The sequence below is a fragment of the Hypomesus nipponensis genome, chromosome 4, assembly GCF_054491055.1.
Source record: "Hypomesus nipponensis isolate SF chromosome 4, ASM5449105v1, whole genome shotgun sequence".
Taxonomy (NCBI): Eukaryota; Metazoa; Chordata; class Actinopteri; order Osmeriformes; family Osmeridae; genus Hypomesus; species Hypomesus nipponensis.
In genome coordinates this window covers 6,272,505-6,290,069 of record NC_140364.1, presented here as the reverse complement: position 1 = coordinate 6,290,069, position 17,565 = coordinate 6,272,505, and the positions used below count along the sequence as shown (strand labels likewise).

The 17,565-nt window shown below is 45.2% G+C and overlaps 1 protein-coding gene across 2 annotated transcripts; it reads right to left on the bottom strand.

Annotated features, from left to right (window-relative positions):
* Window positions 1-469: 469 nt before the first annotated feature.
* col9a1c (collagen, type IX, alpha 1c) lies at window positions 470-17,339 on the bottom strand. 2 transcript variants are annotated; one of them, XM_084695655.1, is made up of 38 exons: window positions 17,311-17,339; window positions 14,373-14,458; window positions 13,137-13,208; window positions 12,412-12,541; window positions 10,443-10,839; window positions 10,006-10,086; window positions 9,013-9,030; window positions 8,394-8,477; window positions 8,242-8,277; window positions 7,905-7,976; window positions 7,691-7,735; window positions 7,501-7,536; window positions 7,350-7,373; window positions 7,185-7,238; window positions 6,925-6,966; window positions 6,502-6,543; window positions 6,292-6,348; window positions 6,074-6,127; window positions 5,913-5,966; window positions 5,669-5,722; window positions 5,518-5,571; window positions 5,298-5,351; window positions 5,113-5,166; window positions 4,961-5,014; window positions 4,792-4,845; window positions 4,069-4,113; window positions 3,845-3,898; window positions 3,683-3,736; window positions 3,465-3,518; window positions 3,279-3,350; window positions 3,146-3,181; window positions 3,008-3,052; window positions 2,836-2,868; window positions 2,557-2,703; window positions 2,392-2,446; window positions 2,103-2,297; window positions 1,451-1,537; window positions 470-1,347 (listed from the first exon to the last, which is right to left on the bottom strand). In XM_084695655.1, exons 1-38 carry the CDS (start codon window positions 17,337-17,339, stop codon window positions 1,145-1,147), a joined length of 2,817 nt encoding a protein of 938 aa, XP_084551781.1. In that variant the 3' UTR covers window positions 470-1,144. The 2 variants fall into 2 exon arrangements, with proteins under 2 accessions (XP_084551781.1, XP_084551782.1); XM_084695656.1 differs by lacking the exons at window positions 14,373-14,458; window positions 17,311-17,339 and having other exon boundaries at window positions 6,895-6,966; window positions 13,137-13,205.
* Between the last annotated feature and the right edge of the window lie 226 nt (window positions 17,340-17,565).

Below are 17,565 nucleotides of genomic sequence, written 5' to 3'. Positions count from 1 at the left end.
TTATAATGGGAGGCCAGACAGTTTAGCTTTTGAATCCGACCCAGTTGAGAGCTATTAGAAGAAAGGGTGCTGCTGATGGGCCGGGCAGGTCTTTTGTAAAAGGTAATATTTGCTCCCTGGATGGATGGGATGTTGACTCTTCACCTCTGTAACCAAGCAACAGTGGAAGACCATGATGACATCTATACCCAGGACCAAACGTTCCTCACTGGTCTGAGTATTCTTGGTCTGTGCCCGGCAACAGCTACTCAGCACCTGCAGTATGATAATGTTTGATGGGTAGCTACCGTAGCAAAGAAACACTGTGGAAAGATGTGAAGTGTCACATTACAGAGCGTTGGGGGGGGGGCAAAGCTGAAAGGTGATTTGATGCATTTTATTGTTGTATTAGATCATGTTTTCAGGAATTATGTCCAAACCAAAGTAGTTTATTTTTATTGTTTATTGAAAACAACAGGAAACATGAAAACAAAAAAGCGTTCTTTAATCTCAGATATTTTAGTGTGGCGCATAATCTAATACATTTCTTGTGGAGACAAATAATCTAATCTCTTTATGATAGAGAGATGTTTTGAATCAAAACATAATCTACAATATGGCTCATTGTGTTTTGTAAAATGACTGATTCACCCATTCACACAAGCATTGTATTTGCAGCTTTTATGGTTTTATGCTAAACACTGTACATGGAGCTCAGAGTTTTCAGGAAATACACAATACATGCATACAAAGGAAAGTCATGGATGGAAGGAGTGTTGGCCAGAAAGAGGTTACTTAAACATGTTTATATGTATGGAAACAGAATCATTTGAACATTCAGAATTTATTTTTTTGGCCAGCACTTTAGGCCTCTCATCATTTGAAAGATTGTCTTGACATGAATAGCAGCTGTCTTTGATAACACCAGATCACATCAGATAAACTCTCTACTAAACGACACACAAATGAAAAGATAAGCAGTTTGAAAGATCTATACAGTATTCTACACTTCCCTTGTCTCTGTTTCCCTTTGTGTGTCTCTCCTTTCTGGGGTTCAATGGAGTCATGTGAAGACTCCCATGGATCACCACTCGTGGGTTTAGGAACCCATGCTGTAGTCGCTGAGGCTTATGAGGAGTGGGTTGGTGAGCTAGCTTCCTTGGCTTCACGGGCCCTTGATGCTGGAGGACTTTTTCCCACTCATCAAGAAGAGGGGCTGGGGCCTCCCTATACAGTCCGAGGGGTCGCACAAGCCCTGGGCTCCTGAAGTGCCCCTAGGGCCTGGAGCACCTGGCATGCCAGGAATTCCTGCCTCGCCAGCAGGGCCATCTTTGCCATCCTTTCCGACACCAGGAAGGCCAGGTGCACCTAATGCAGGGATAGAAGGCCAGGGAGATAGGGAGATGGTTGAGTTTGTTAGTTTTTTCCTTCATGTGAATACTGTACATGGTGCCAGTCACAGTTGTGTTACCTTGTGGGCCTGGTTCTCCTGAGGTGCCTTTGATTCCAACTCCATCCCCTCCCTTGTCTCCCTTGTCACCCTTCACTCCAGCATCACCTGCACAAAAAACATACGTTCAGATACAACCAGCTGTGGGAAGAACAAATTGCCTTGATCCTTGGAAGTAGACTCTAAACTATAGACAAGCAAACATGAAAAACCTTCAGAAGGAGAGGCTTTATGAACACCAAGCTATGTTTCAGCCATGTTCATGAATCTTTGATTGAATCTCGTGATTGCATAACTTTGAAACATTTGCATCCAGACAACGTCCAGACCTCTTTCAACGTACTCTACCTTAAAAACAAAAGCTGTCTGGCAGCCCGAAGCTGTTTACTCAAAGGTTCAATTAAGAGATAGGATGCATCAGCTTTGAAAGCTTTGGATGCTGTCCAGGAACAGAAATGAAGGACGGGCCTTACGAAGTAAAGGGCCTTTCGGTCCCTGAGCAGCCCCATCCAAACACATTTGGTGCTTTACTGCATGTGTTTCCCTGATGTACATCCACAGTATCTTGACATTTCAAGGACACCTCAGCTATATAATCCCATTTCAGTTTTTGCACACCAATGGTAGAACTGTGAGGTCAGTACCAGCATTTAATCAGCTTTGTCACTGTTACCTTGCTTGCCAGGGGCACCCGGTAAACCGTAGTAGCCAGGATGGCCTTTGATCCCTGCCAGGCCTCTAGGTCCGGTGTCTCCGGCTGGTCCAGTGGCCCCAGCGGGCCCGGGGGGCCCTGGGGGGCCAGCTGGTCCAGGTGCTGCCAGGGGGGCTGGCTTCATCAGCATCTCCTTCTTGAACTCGGCTAAGTGTTCTAAAAATTAAAATGCCAACAAATGCTACTCAACAACCCTTCAACGAAACAGGCTTGACGACCAAGTTCACAACAGCGACATCCAACTACTTACCTTCGACAATCGCTGAGCATAGTTCCTGGAGTTTCTTATCATTCACTTTGGGACCCTATTGATTTGGCATGAAAACAAATGAATGCATATGTTTTAGTAACACAGGGACAAATCAAACAATACAGCCATCTTCAAACCAGTCTCTGTCTTCTGGTTGTCACTTACAGGCAGGCCTCTGGGTCCAGGAGAACCAGGTATGCCTATCTCTCCCTCCAGACCACGGGCTCCCATGGGCCCTGTCAGCCCCTCGTGTCCTGGCTGGCCTGGTCTGCCCTCTTCCCCTGTTGCGCCCCTCGTGCCCTTCTCTCCAACCTGCCATGAGATGACAACACAGTCATTATTAGCCCCAATAGCCAACAAGAATCACTTAGCTGTAGCGGTAGAAGCTGCTCATATTGATGTGGCAGATGGGGTCAGTAATGCTGCCACTCGTCCCCTACTGACCTCTCCTTTGATTCCCGGAACGCCAGGAGGACCCTGTGAATGACAATGAGACAACCGGTCTGATCAGCGTGATTCCTAACGGGAAGACTTTGTGTGCAGCTCGCAGAGAACATTGTGATTTTAGACATAGATATTGTAATTAAGGGAGGTATTGAAATGGTTTTAGTCATACCTGGTCTCCTTTAACCCCAGGATCCCCAACAAGACCTGGATCCCCCTGAAAATTACACACACAAATTCAAAAGTGAACACAAATTCAAAATAATAGTAGAACAGAAGTCCTAGAACACAGATTTGTAAATGAACATACCTCACTTCCTTTAGGACCTATTGCGCCAACTGGACCCTACAAAAGACAGATGCTATTCAAATAGTATTCATTCATTTACATTTAGCCAATAAAGAGAAAATACTGGCACGACATTGTCCAACATGTATCTTACCTGGTCTCCTTTTGGTCCAGTATGACCTTTCAAACCCTTTTCACCTGTGTCACCCTTTTCTCCTTTATCTCCCTGTCCAGGTATATTAACCAAAATCATGTCACTATCATACTGTATGAAAAAGAAAACATCTCCAAATGTTTTTTTTCCCACACTGGAGGTGCATTATTGTCTAATATGACTCACCTCAATGCCTGGTGGACCTGCAGCTCCAACTGGACCCTGTTTTCCAGTCTCCCCCTGGAGGATTATGGGAAATTTGATTATCACTGATGGTCACTGACATAGTGGTGTGCTAATCTCTGGCTCATACAAACATCACTACAACAGGGGAAGACGATTATTCAGAAGATAAAAACATACAACACAACTATAATACAGTCCAAAAGACATCAACAACTTACAGTGGCTCCCTTGTCCCCTGGTATTCCATCCTCTCCTGATTCTCCAATGTCCCCCTGACCAAAATGTTAGAATCTTAAAAATCAGTATCTTCAGCAGCATACTAACTAGAGTGGATATTCTACTGTAAGGATGTGGCAAATTTGACAAAATACAAAACTCACAGTCTTTCCTGGAAGTCCAACTGGTCCCACAGCCCCCTCTGCACCAGTATCCCCCTGACCAAAACAGTTTACACAGATTTCAGGGTATGCCACACCTGCATAGTACACTCATGCATGCAACAGATGCTATGCCTGAGTGTAATCACTTACAAATGAGGAATGCATAATTCAATGAGTCCTGACTTTGTGGAAGTGAGTGTTGGGTGGAGGATTCTTTACAGTACCTTTGGACCAGCTGGTCCAACTTCTCCCTGCTTCCCTGGTAACCCCTAGAGACACACAATGTATGAAGAGAAACATGAGAACGAGTTGATATCCTCACGGCGTCTCAGGCCGATGACATCGTCACATCACATTTGGAATGATCTATTCAAAGTCGGTTCTCTTTGTTCTCAAATTATAGGAAGTAACAGGGATGTGTCTTATTTTCCTCTGCAACCACAACAGAGGATGGACTACTTCCTGAGTGTCTTCTGTTGACCCTATACTCTGTTGTGACCCCCGGCTTGTCTGACCTTGCAGTCAAAGGGAAGTCTGTGGTAACCTCATTGGATTTTTCCATTCAGCCTGAACCCATGCCTCTAAATGTTTTATTAATAGGGCCTGTGGTGTGGTTGCAGAGTTCTATTGATTTCCCCCAGTTGTGCTTCCCTTTTAATACCAAAACTATTATGTGAAAAAATCGGACCCGCTAGTACATTTATTTATATTGTGGAGATTTTTTTGTAGTAGTTCACTGATTTGTCTGAATGCTTCAAAAGGTTTCTTTTTAATATTAAGAAATTCAATTGATGTACAACAACGATAAATTAAGTAAATCAAAAAATCTGGCAGCCCTTTCAATACAATGGAAACCAATAAGACACCTGTTATAAAGCTACTCAATGTCTCAGAGAATGAACATTACTATCAGTCAGACATGGGAGACAGAAATATGCAACACTCACTGGAATTCCAACAATACCCCTGATTCCAATGGATCCAGGTGCCCCTGATTCTCCCTGTTAAATAGACACAGGACACAAAGATTTGACCAATTCATCTGGTTACACGCAATCCATAAAATTCTAGAATTTGCACATTTGTTACTAATAGCCATTAAAACATTGGACTCACCTTGGCTCCATCGATACCAGGGACACCATCCATGCCATCTGTGCCTGCTTCTCCCTGCAGGCACAGTTTGTTTTGGATTTATGATTCAAGGGCAAAATTGAACGTCCATTACCATTATGTGGAATCTAAAAGTAGTGTGTTGCACTACTTACGGTGTCTCCCTTTGGTCCTACAGCCCCCTGCTCTCCTTGAGGGCCAACTGCACCCTGATACAGAAGACGAACACAAATCAAATGACTGATCGCCTGCAGCTAGCTCTTGATTCCGAAAAGAAAACAAATTAACCATGTGTGTGACGCAAAGGATAAACATTAGAGATTATAACTGTTTCACTGACATCATCACCCTTGGGCCCTTCCAAACCCTGACGTCCTCGAATGCCCTCCACGCCCTGAGAGGAACAAGATATTTTGCATTATGGTAATCCAATGATATTCAAATTCCTTTTTGGGTTTTGTTAATGAAGACATCAGCCAGACTCTGCCTTTCCCTTGTGGACATTGATTGAAAATGGCAGAGTATAATTAGATTGCATTGATTAAATTATTGTCGCTTACAGGTGCTCCTGGTGGGCCAGTGGGCCCTGGGATGCCGTTAAAACCAGGAGGACCCTGGGAAGGACAAGACACAGTGAGTCACACAGCCAAACACCAAAAGATCAAGTTACACGGGATGTATGTATTGATGTTAACGTGGAAAAGAACGAACTCTGTCTCCCTTGTCTCCAGGGGTCCCAGGAAAACCGATAGGTCCTCTTTGGCCCTGAGGGTCAACATAGATAACATCCTTGTTATACATTTCTGAACAACACTGGATATTATTCACAAGCTAGGTCATGAATGGTAGTGTTGTGGTCCATCCACAAGGGTTTGGGATTCATCTGAACAGTGGTTGAGCATAAGGGTGAATGCGAAACGTACAGTAGTTGTTTTCACGATGAGACTGAACTTACATCATCTCCCATTCGTCCTGGGGCTCCATCTACACCAGCTGGTCCAGACTCTCCCTGTAGATCACACAAAATAAATATAAACACTAACATACTGATCGCTGTATTGATGCTTCAATACCGGAGTACTGATCAAGACGTGCCTGACAAAACGTCTCTCATACCTTTGGTCCTGCCTCCCCAGGTGCCCCGGAATCACCGGGCAAACCTTTGTGTCCCTGGCGACAACAAACCATTTAGACCAAGAGGAAAAAATCGTTAAACGGTTCCGATGAAAATATGACTGAGAGAAAGCCACTGGCCAGTGTCGATTGAGTGCTTCAGCACAATTGCTCAAAGAAAGCTGTTCAGTCAGCCTGAGGCCCTCATCCACATTCCTCACCTTCATCCCTGGCATCCCGTGGATCCCCTGTGGACCCGCTGGGCATGCAGCTGGACACTGCCGACAAAGAGACAGCACCTCTCAGAGTGTGTTCAGACTCTGGTATAACATCTCATCGCCGCTGAAGGGACGTTTGCTGCCAGTTCACCACCATGCAAAAAGCATTCCCCCCCCCCCCCCCCATGCTAGAGGAGATAAAGAGAGACTCACAGCTTCCCCACTGCCCTCAGGGTTTGCAGCCCCGGGAGGTCCCTAAAACACGTGGAAGAACAAGGTTGCGAGTCCGCAAACAAATGCATACACAAACACACACTCACAAAGATCCCATGTTTGGAAACATGAATACATGCAAAACACAAACACACTAAGTACACACTACTACACACGGATTCATTATTTAAACGTTTAAAGGTTAACCACCTAGGAATGTACCTTACTCAACACACAGTGAAGCCCGTACCATTGAATCACAGACATAGTGCACCACAATCAATCTCATAATGGAATTGTACAGGAAATGCAGGCGTTCCCAAGGAAACCCATGTGAGAAGACCAGACCACAGAAACACCACAGACACAGAGGAGAGTGGAGCCAGTACTTACTGCAGGTCCAGGGGGCCCTGCAGGGCCAGCGGGGCCTGGTAGACCCACAGCACCCCTGGGACCCGGTGAGCCCTGCCAACATGGAGGTTTTCTTCATCATAATCACACAAAATGATGATGTTCTGCTAACACTGAACAGTTTGAGAGATTAGTAAACCAAACTATCAAAGTCAGATTCAATACAGTTGCACTGACAGAACTGTGGAGATGCAGTGTGTATTTTCTTACATGTCTCGATGTGTTCTGGTGGGCGTGTTATGTGTGAGTTGTGTCTGTGTTTAAACACTAACCTCTGGCCCAATGTTCCCCTCATCTCCAGGGATTCCTGCTTTCCCAGGCGGTCCCTGCAAGAGCAAACAAGGTTCAGTCACATACAGGGTGGCAACATTCACTAAACCTGGTTCAAAAGCACCGTGAGATAACGGGATGCGACACAGGGGAGTCTAAATACATACAGGAGGTCCTTCGGTTGCAGGGCCCTGTGAGACAAGAGAGAATCAGATGGAATCATAAACCTTGAGAATATTTGCATCAATGCAGTAATAAAGTACTTTCAACAGTATTGATGTTTCGCAATCCTTTATACTAACAAATACAAATACTTACTGGAGGGCCTGCTGGCCCCGGAAATCCTTGAAGTCCCTATAAACAGAATAAACAATGTTTACATTAACTTTGCATTAAGGTTACATTAACTACCATGTAACTACAAAGCAGTACCTATAGTAACAACATTGTAGTGGTATAGTAATCTTCATTACTTTGCCTAAAATACAGGGTTTGATGAGTTACTCACTCTCTCTCCCACTGCCCCTCTGGGACCCATTAATCCCGGGGATCCCTTGAACAAAAAGAGGAGTGAATCTTTGATTAAAAAATGTACTATATTGAAACTATCATGCAGATACCTGACTGTAATTGATCTCAGTATTCTGTAAATATAATTATGATGTGTGTTGCAGTGTTTGGGCATAGATAAAAGCCCATTTTGTCATGTAATGGGTCCTTACAACAGCTCCTGGTAGGCCAGGCAGACCTCTCTGTCCAGGAAGACCAATCTCTCCCTTGTCCCCTTTGCTGCCCTGGGTAACAGACACAACAAGACTAAATCAGCTTTATCTCCTTCCTGACATCGCCCCGCCGTTGTTGCTAAGATACACCTTGGCAGTGCCTGTCAATTTATAATCGATTAAAGATGTGCCTTTCTCATCTAGACAGAGATAAGAAACAACTCTGAAGAAGGAGATGAGAGTGCACTTAAACAAACCATGAGCAGTAAGAGCTGACCAAGACTGTGGAAACAGAATTTGTTGGCAAAAAACATACAATGTCATGAGTCATACTCACAGGAGCACCAGTGTTGCCAGGGGTGCCTGGAATACCCTGGAACACAACACACATACATTTGTACAAGACAATGCTATGATTTGAAGATGTTTTATTGCCAATCAGAGGAGGCTAATTAATCAGAGATTTCCATCCAGAGGTATGAGCCTTACATCTCTGCCATCCTCTCCATGGGGCCCTCGGGGCCCTTCGGGGCCTGGGATACCTGGGGGACCTGGCACTGGCTTTGGGTCAGGCTGGGGTTAGGAGGAAGAGACAGCACAGCCAATCAGCTCTCAGGACAGAGTGAATGCCACTCTGGAGAGTGGAAACGTATTCTTACTGTTTTAGTTTGATTGTGTGACTGTGTAGTAGTAAAATAAACTGTTTGTCTGAATTTTGCAAATGTTGTAAGTGTGTTCTAAACCTGTTTAGCTTAAAGGAAAATATACTTTTATGATGTCCTTGGAATGTAATCTATTACAATCTATGGATTGCGTCTTTATTTGATATTCCTGAACATAAACAATATAATATACAATATAAATGTCAATCAAAATGATATTACATTGAAGCAAGTGTAATTTGTTTGCGACTCCACCACATTTATTGAAGTTATTTCTGTTTTAGGTACTATCTAGGCCACTAATCAAATTATTCATCTTTCAATATCCCCCAAAAAGCAACATGTCACGCAGAAATAAAGCAATCAGGCAATCCCGGGACAAAGCACTGAAGTAGATTTCTGGATTCAAAATACAGGGAAAAAGAAGGAAGTAGAAAAATAAATACCTCAGCATTGGCAAACATCTGAAGAAGCAAGAGAAATGAGATAGGTAGAGTTAGTGAAAAATACCACACCACCTTCACCCAAAGAGGCAGAAGAAGCGCACACATTTAAAACCCTGGCAGTGAGCACATCATGCTAAAATATCAACAAAGCGCGCTACAGTTCACACCCGCCCCAGGTACAGTTTCAGTGTTGGAGCACTGAAAGATACAGCTGTCACAGCAGAAATGTTAGCATCAAAGAAATGAGACCATTCTTGATTTGAGAAGCATGTTTGCATCATAACAGAGGTACTCATACTGTTCATACCCTAAAAGTTGCATATTTGCTCATGCTGGCCTGGCTTCTAAGGGTACCTTCGAACTTTCAGTATTAGTCTAGACTAGTTAATAAAAGAGTTGTTTGGTTTGGGAGTTGACCTATTAACCAAAAGAAGTTGTCAATCTAGAGCAGGGGGCCTCATTCATAAAAACCAGCATAGTGTATTTATAATTCCAAATATTGGCAGAGACAGAAAGCAATATTTTGTGTTTGCAACATGTAATGGTGTTTCCAATCATCCAAACTAATCTTGAACTCAAGTGCACATGAGCAACTTTTGTGATCCACCTCTTAACGCCTACAGTCACCCACAAGTGGCATTATGTCCAAAGCAAGCCTTGCTGTATATACTGCAGGGCACAATGTAATCAATTGTTGCATGGCAGAGTCCTAAACAGATAGTTCATTTTGCAAGAACTACAAAATTTGATTTGTCATTTTCCAAGGAGTGGATGTAGAATAAAATGTTAATTAAGTTGAGCGGCCTAAACTCTGTAATACAAGATGGGTAATGTGACACCGACTGGAAAGCAAAAGTGCACATCAGTGCACTCGGAGAACGCGTAATTCTAGACATGGAAGAGTGCCCCGAACATAAAGTTGCTTACACAGTTTTTGTTTTATAATTGAGGTCTTTATATGTCTTGTTAGAGGATGTTATTCGGGTGGATTACCTCTGTAGCTGGCAGCTCGCTGCAGCTCTCTCGCTGTGCTCTCTTTGGGTCGCAGTGAATCAGCATCCATTGGAGTTCAAACTGAAACAATTGAAATGAGATTTTGATGTCCAACCATGCTATGCCATGACTTCCACTACTTCATAGCATGCGCTACGGCACACAGCGCTGGCAATGGCCTGTGGTGTTCTGACACCATCTGTGAGCTGCATTATTTTCTCACTCAGGAGAGTGTTCTGCAGCGAAACAGTTTTCTTCATTGGAACCCCACTGAGGCACAGACTAGCTGTGGCAGCAACACTTGCACATGAAAGCGTCACTCGGCGCACCTACTTTAAACCCTGGCCCTACCCAGCAGTACTGCGACCACAGCGCTGTGAGGAAAGTTGGCCTTGTTGGGCCAACAAGATTAGACGCTCTTCTCTATCCCCACTCACCACCACTGAAGCGTCAGCATCGGCGTCCAGGCGACCGATGAGGGTATCTCCCTCCGTGGTGACGGGGCCTTTCTCCTTGATGGGCCTGCGGTCCACGGGGTGGCAGTCCACGTACAGGGTGACTTGGTCGCGCTCCACACCGATCATCACCTTGTGCCACTTGGTGTTGAAGAGAACCGAGAGGCCTGGGAAGATGACCGTCTGCAGGTTGCCATCGGCGCCCGTGAGGAAGTACTCCAGGGCCTGCTGGTCGCCGTTAAGCCTCAGGCCGGCCATTTTGCGTCCATCCTCGTCCACCACCTGCCACACGTTCCACACCTTGCTGACGGTGTTCTTGATCATCCGGAAGGTGGCCATGAGGGAGTACTCGTCGGGGAAGCCCCGGGGGAAGTTCAACCTGGGTGGGCAAACGGTGGAGGAGCAGAGACAGCCACATTGTTTACATGGACTTGTCATAATGAATCCTACGCTCTGCTGTACCGCTTGGTTTCTCACTCGAGGAATAGTTTGAGCTAGTTCCTGTCAGAGCACTTAGTTTCTAATTATACCAGTCATGACGCTTTACAGAAAGTGAAAAATGAAGGGTTCAAATAACACTCTCCATTAAGCACAGCAACATATATTGCCCTGGGTGAGGGTAGGTTCCCCAGCTCTGCTGAATGTCAAAGGAAAGAGATGATCACAAAGCCGAGGTCGGCAAATCACAAAGCAGCACCTCTGTTCCCGCTCTCCAACGCCCAAGATCCACTCATGAATGAGACATGAATCACAAGCTGCTCTTTTAATGTTCAAAGCCTCTCTACCCTGCATCCCCTATGTGTGGCCATGCATATGCAACAATTATAATTGCCTCAAAGGAACAATGACGCCCTTGATATGTCATTAACATTTATTTTTTTTATCAAATGATGCACACAATATCTGTCTCCCTTGCTCAGATGGGTGTGAGATGTCAGCCTGGCTGCCCGGCCCAGGCCGCCCAGCCCAGGCCTCTCTCTCAGTGTTGCTGCGGCTGTGATTTAACAAGCCGGCGTGTCCAGAGGTGGCGTGTTCATGAATGGCCGATGCAGCCGGCTTTTAACCGTCTTGTAAATGGATCAAGGCTTGCCAATAAAAAAGGAGTTTCCTGTAACCCAATAAAGCAAATCAGGACCACTCTCAGTCGCTACCTGCGGAGGGGGTTCTCTCGCTGCTAGGGTTTAAGTGGCTTATATGCCCTGGAGTGGAGGGATGCTGGAGTTTAGACCTCTCTTTAAAAACTTCAAAGGCAAGTCTGTCCATTGGTCTGGTGGCACAAATGTGTTTGTGTATGTGTGAAATGTGTGTGTGTGTGTGTTTGGTGTGCCAGGCCCAAAGTAGCATGACGCCGGGTGTTGTATAACAGCAGGTGAGAAGATGTGCGTGCTGCTGGAGACCTGTCCAACAGTGAAACACTTGGAGAAGTGTTGAGATATGTACGAAGGTCATGAGACAACCACAAACCAACTGAAGACTACAGACAGCACAGGACTGCTTGTGATTGGACAGTGGTTCTGCTCTGGTCCCTTTCCCCAGCACACTGGGTGACTAGATCAACCGAAACACAGTTGTAATGACTGTCCTCAGAGGACATTATGGAAGCTGTCAGCACCTGTCTTCTTCGATTTCCTGCCTTGCCCCCTTTTATGAGTCGAGACAAGGAAGGCAAACTCCAACTAAGAATGCATGATCAAATACGTCTCTTCCCATTTCCTGGGGGTTTAAAACGGCAAAGGGGGGTCTGGACACCCCAATAACCTCTCCCCCTCCCTCACCCCTCATCTCTGGGAGGTGCCAAATGGGTTCAGACATGTTTTCCTCGACCAATTACATGTTGCTCACAGCGCAACAACACCTGCCCGGGACTTGTAATAATGCAACACCTGCATTGTAGGACAGCTCAGCGTTTGTGCATCGTTTCTCAGTATTGCGTTCTTGTTACTGTACTTACCGAGTTGGAATTTGGAAGTTTGCCTCTCTGTCGAGCCGGTAGGCCACCTGGAGGGGAGTGGAGCCCTCCACCTTCCTAACTCCTTTCAGCGGGATCACGTCCAGCTGGAACTGGGTAATAAGATCGAAACCTTCCGGAAATACAAACAGTTGTTCACGCCAACTGCGTGATAATGGATGTAGTGTGCACGGAGAGCTCTGATGGAATGTAAAAACATATTGTGAAGTGAACAAACGTATGTGGGTACTCTCTGGTGTGTACAACAAAGCAGAAGGAAGTGGAGCTGTATTGCAGTCTATATTGTTATCTTTGTATCAAGGTATTTTTCTGGCAGTTAGGTGATTCTAATCAATAGTCCTCTAATAAGAGCATTTAAATCCTTACCAAACAAACACACATTTGTGGAACATCTGCAAGTGCTTAGGTAGTGATGGGAGTTGTGCTCAAACAGGGCAATGGCGAACAATTAAGATCTTGCAGAGTTAGAACTTTTCCCACTAAGATCAGCCTTGCTCAAGTGGAACATTTTATTTGCATTTGAAAGTTTCAAGGTGTCTGGGTTGTAGGATCCCTCCCACCACCACGACCACACTGTCTCTAACTAACTTGGATTCAAAGAGATTCTGGTAAAACACTCAGTAAACCACAGTGTGATATATTCATGCACTCAAGCCCATGTGTTTGATTTGAAAACATTCAAATAAAAGGCTGAAACAGAATGTCACCTGGTAGGTCATCCTGTCCGTTTCTCATGGTGGGGCAGACAGTGTCGCCGTCCAGTCTGTTAAGATCTAGCTCTGATTGGAAAAGGAGAGAGAGCTGTGTTAGGGTCTGCTCTCTGAGACTCCCAGGAGACCATGTTACAATGCACACACACGCTGTCACCTACAAAATGGAGGTCCTCTGAAGGTCACACACAGGAGTGAAAACAAAGTGAGAATGCCAACTCACATTAAGCTTACAGTGGAGAGGTTATGGATGTGTTATGGAAGTTACGCTTGAGGTTACTGCCAGGTGACACACTTCACCCAATGCACCTAGACCGTGCAAACACATTATAAAAACTGGGCCCTGTCTGTACTGTCATGTGGATGTGTGTGACCAATAAGGATAGGGAGCAGTTCTTAAGATGCCACTGCAGCTATATCTCGCTTCTGTTTGGACAGAAACACACTTCTTCTACTGGAGGGAAACAGTGAAATGAGGATCTGGAAGCCATGAAAGGACGACCCGGAGAGGCCGCAAAGTCAATAAGCTGAGTCAGCTCATTTAGAGGGAGGCGTGTGAACACAACACATCTGGAAGCCTTTCTCTGCACCCACATAACTGCAGAGAAATGAGAGAGTGGGGCAGACGACGTTTACAAGTCATAAACACTTATCTGACTGCATGCGGGGCTTTGAGTTGTTAGAGTCTCCCTCCCTTCGCCATGTGTTCTGAAAGCCAGTCGTTAGCGCAAATGAGCAGATGAACCGCAATTTGGATGCTGTCACGAGTGATTGGCAGCTTTAATGATTGGTGTGGAGGAAAACACTTGGACCACACCGCTTGTTCGCATTTTAGGATGGTAAACACATTTACCATATGCAGGGGAAAGAGCACACAGCCAAATGTGCTTTTTAATTCAATGACGGGGACAATCCAGTCCACAAAGTAGGTTTGTTATTGAATTCCAACAGGGGAAGGGAGGCAAATTGTGATTGCGAGCCAAGAGATTATGAGATTGAATCATCACAAATAGCACGCATTCGCAATTTTGTCCTTTGCATATCTTTGCATATTTCGGTATAGGGACCTTTCAAATATCCGGAAAATATTCATAGTTGTGCGATTGCCTTTTGATGCCAAATTGAAAGCCCGTTTTTCATATCAAACCATCTGAAAAAAACATCTACTGCAGTACAGGTGCCCAGTGCATTGTGTTAGTGACATCAATGACCATGCCGTGTTGGATGACTTACGTGCCAGAGCTGGAGCGAGGAGGAACGACAGCAGAACCATGCAGGCAGAAGGGTACACAACCAAGGCTTGGTGCCATGGTTGCCTCCTAGATGGAGAGAGAGATGGAGTCAGACATTCAGCCAGCTATTTCATCCACAACATCTCTGACTAAATCGACCACAGCACTATAGTTGAGGTCTATTCTGATCACCTTTTTTAATGACACAGTATCAACATAGTGAATATTAGCATCATGAACACAGTATTATGACAGTGCAGTTAGGGTGGACTGCACAGCATGCTGTTAACCTCGCAAGACAGCTGGATTAATGAGATCTCAACCATGTACCAGTTCATCTTGCCAAGCTCCAAGTTGTTTGTTTTGTGCCCAAACCACAGTGATTCCATCTGAAAATGAGGAACTTCTGGCAGCTACGGGTGTGGATGAAGTTTGGCCATGATAGACAGTGACAGACAGTTGATTCATCCAATCACCTGCCAAGTTTTTGAAAGTGCCTGCCCTTTTCCAAACAGTTTCCAAGGATGACTTCCCAGATGGTTATGTATAACAAACCATCAGGCGAGTCAGGTTAGCATACTGTAGGAGGCTGAAGTGATCCCCCTCCAAGAAACTCTGGGAGGCTTTCAAATCACTAAGGTGCATAAATCACGTACTTCAGCAGCTACATCACGCAACCAAGATTTAGAAAAAAAAGAACGATCGGTTTGATAGATGAGGATTGGATGATGACACAGACGCGTGTTTTCAATGGTAGGCTCGGGAACGACAAAGCCATAATTCTCCACTTTGACAGAAAACAGGGAGAACTGTGTGATTGCATCCTGGAGAGGAACGCCGTTTTCATTATGACAGACATAAAAGGGCATCAGATGTTTCATCCAACTACCCCTGCGTTTTCCCCGCCAAACTCATCCGACATAATCCAGTTGGGCTTATTGTGTACAACATGGCCTGATCTCCTCACCGCTGGTTTCGTAACCGCACACATGGCCACCGGTTCTAGCCGTGTCCTCAGACCGCTGGCCTTGTTCTTGTGCAGAATGTGCTGCTACAGTAGCACGGTAGTAGCCAAATGTGCTGTCTGTACTTGGGAATCCAAAATATCCTTCTATCCTTGCCCCATCTCTGAGCACAGCCTGCCTGTCACAGGCTGCCCATCAGTGCTGTCTGACAGGCTGACAGCCCGGGAGATGTGGAGGGAGAGAGGAAAGGAGGGGGGACAGAATCAGGAGAACAGGGAGGTCGTTTTTGGAATGGAGGGCTCAGGTAACAAAGATATGTGTAGAGGGGTGAGGGAGAGGGGTGTGCTATCGGGGCACTGAATAATGATATCTTCTGCACCGTCCCTTTAGAGAAACAGAGGCTGCCGACACGTATTCTCCATGATGGAGGAGCGTGCCCCGAGCAATGACGGCTGGCTGTCCGTCTCTCACGCCCATTCGCTGACGGCACAATCAGTCTGTCTGCCTCTGTGTCTTTCTGTCTGTCTGTTCAGTGAATATCATCCGACACAGAGTTGGCACAGCAAAAGCACAATCTAGGTTGTTCGAAACGAAGAGTAATTTGCAACTTTGCTTAGTCCTTTGGTTTTGGCAACGAAAGCTTTTTAGGAGCATTTCATTTCCATGTCCCTGTTGGATTGCATCAAGACGCAGCGCTAATCTTCCCAAACACAGATCTAGAGGCATTACAGCTCAGAGCTCCTTGAAGAATTGTGTACAGCTCGACCCGTGGGGATTCCTCTTAGAAGTTTACGACTTGGAAAAGATCAACAGCAGGCTGAGTGTGAGCTTGAGTCTCGCTGGTCTCTTACTAGTCTCGCTGGTCTCTCACTGGTCTCGCTTTGTTATGTCAAAGCAGAAGGAAATGCATCAAGGTTAGACCTATTTTTGGTCATTTAAATTGAGAATTTCTATCCTAACTATCCTAAATGTATAAATCTCTCATCCCTTTTTCTTTGAGAGTGCAGGTGACTTGTGTCAATATTTTCTATAAGCAGAACAGGCACTGTGATCACCACAGCCCAGAGCTTGTATATAGAGCAGACTGTGCCCCAAGAGTCACCCATATGGCACTGACACCCCCCCCAACACTCACCTAGTGCCAATACGAGCCAGCCCTTCTTGCATGACTTCTGGACACTCATTTGTCTTAATTACACAAACTGGAAGCTTACTCTGCACCTTGCTCTCAGCCTCATAGATTAAACCTATCAGTCACTTTAATGAGTTATTTCGTGATTCCAACTGTTCTCTTGACCGAGCACAAGGTCGGAAGGTGAAGTCTATTCTAATCTCCACAGGTTTAAAGGCTGGTTTGCCTCAATCTCCTGCCTAAAACCTGCACACATACACACACGCACGCACACACAAACACCCCCACACACCGTTAGGGTGAGAAAGGGTCTAGCTATTTCCAGAAACCAGACGTCAAAGCTGGATCAAAAACACAATTAAATAGGAAGGACCAGAAGCCTGATTCTGGAAGCTTTGTTGATGTCCAATAATATAGATTCAGCCTGTTTTGTTTGTGTGTGGGTCAGTTTAGGCAGAGCTATCATGATCTTGGCCCCTTGCCGGCTCCTGTAATCCCTGTAGAGCTAAATAACATGCTTTACCCACAATCTCAAGGGTTCATTTTCAGACTGTTTAATTAAAGTGTAAAGATGTATTCTTTCTTTTAAAATACATTAACCCCAAAAAATTGATATATGGAGTGAGTGCAGAACAATAACGTGTGAAAATGTGAAAACTCCCTTGCTGATGGGGACCTGGAACTTTGGGATGTCAGAACAATATTCAAGTCCAAAACAAGAGTAGATATCACTTTAAATCCAACTTCAAGATCCTAATACTTTAAGGTCATGAAGAGTGCCAAAGCAGTCAAGCATTTTCTTAAATGATATACAAATCTATTATGTCCGCTAGAAAACTTACCTGGTCAAAGTGGAGCTATGAGACGCCATGAGTTCTCCCTTCCTGAGTAGGGGTGAGGGAGGCTAACAGAGGACTGAAGGCAGTGAGACAGAGGAGCAGAAAGAGCCACAGATAGGAAATGTCCCCCTGAAATCAGTCCTGTGAGCGCATGGTGAGAACTGACAAAGCCAACCTGTGCAGAGGATGCCCAAACTTATTTTGAGGAGACATAAAAGTTTGTTCGCCGAGTTCCCATTGGACAGGAATTTTTGAGGA

Excerpts from the sequence above, each read along its gene's own strand:
- col9a1c (XM_084695655.1), bottom strand. The coding sequence starts at position 17,339 with ATGGCGTCTCATAGCTCCACTTTGACCAG. Across the intron at positions 10,840-12,411 it reads AACTTCCAAATTCCAACTCG|GTTGAACTTCCCCCGGGGCT; the intron begins GTAAGTACAGTA and ends TTGCCCACCCAG. Across the intron at positions 10,087-10,442 it reads ATGCTGACGCTTCAGTGGTG|TTTGAACTCCAATGGATGCT; the intron begins GTGAGTGGGGAT and ends CAATTGTTTCAG.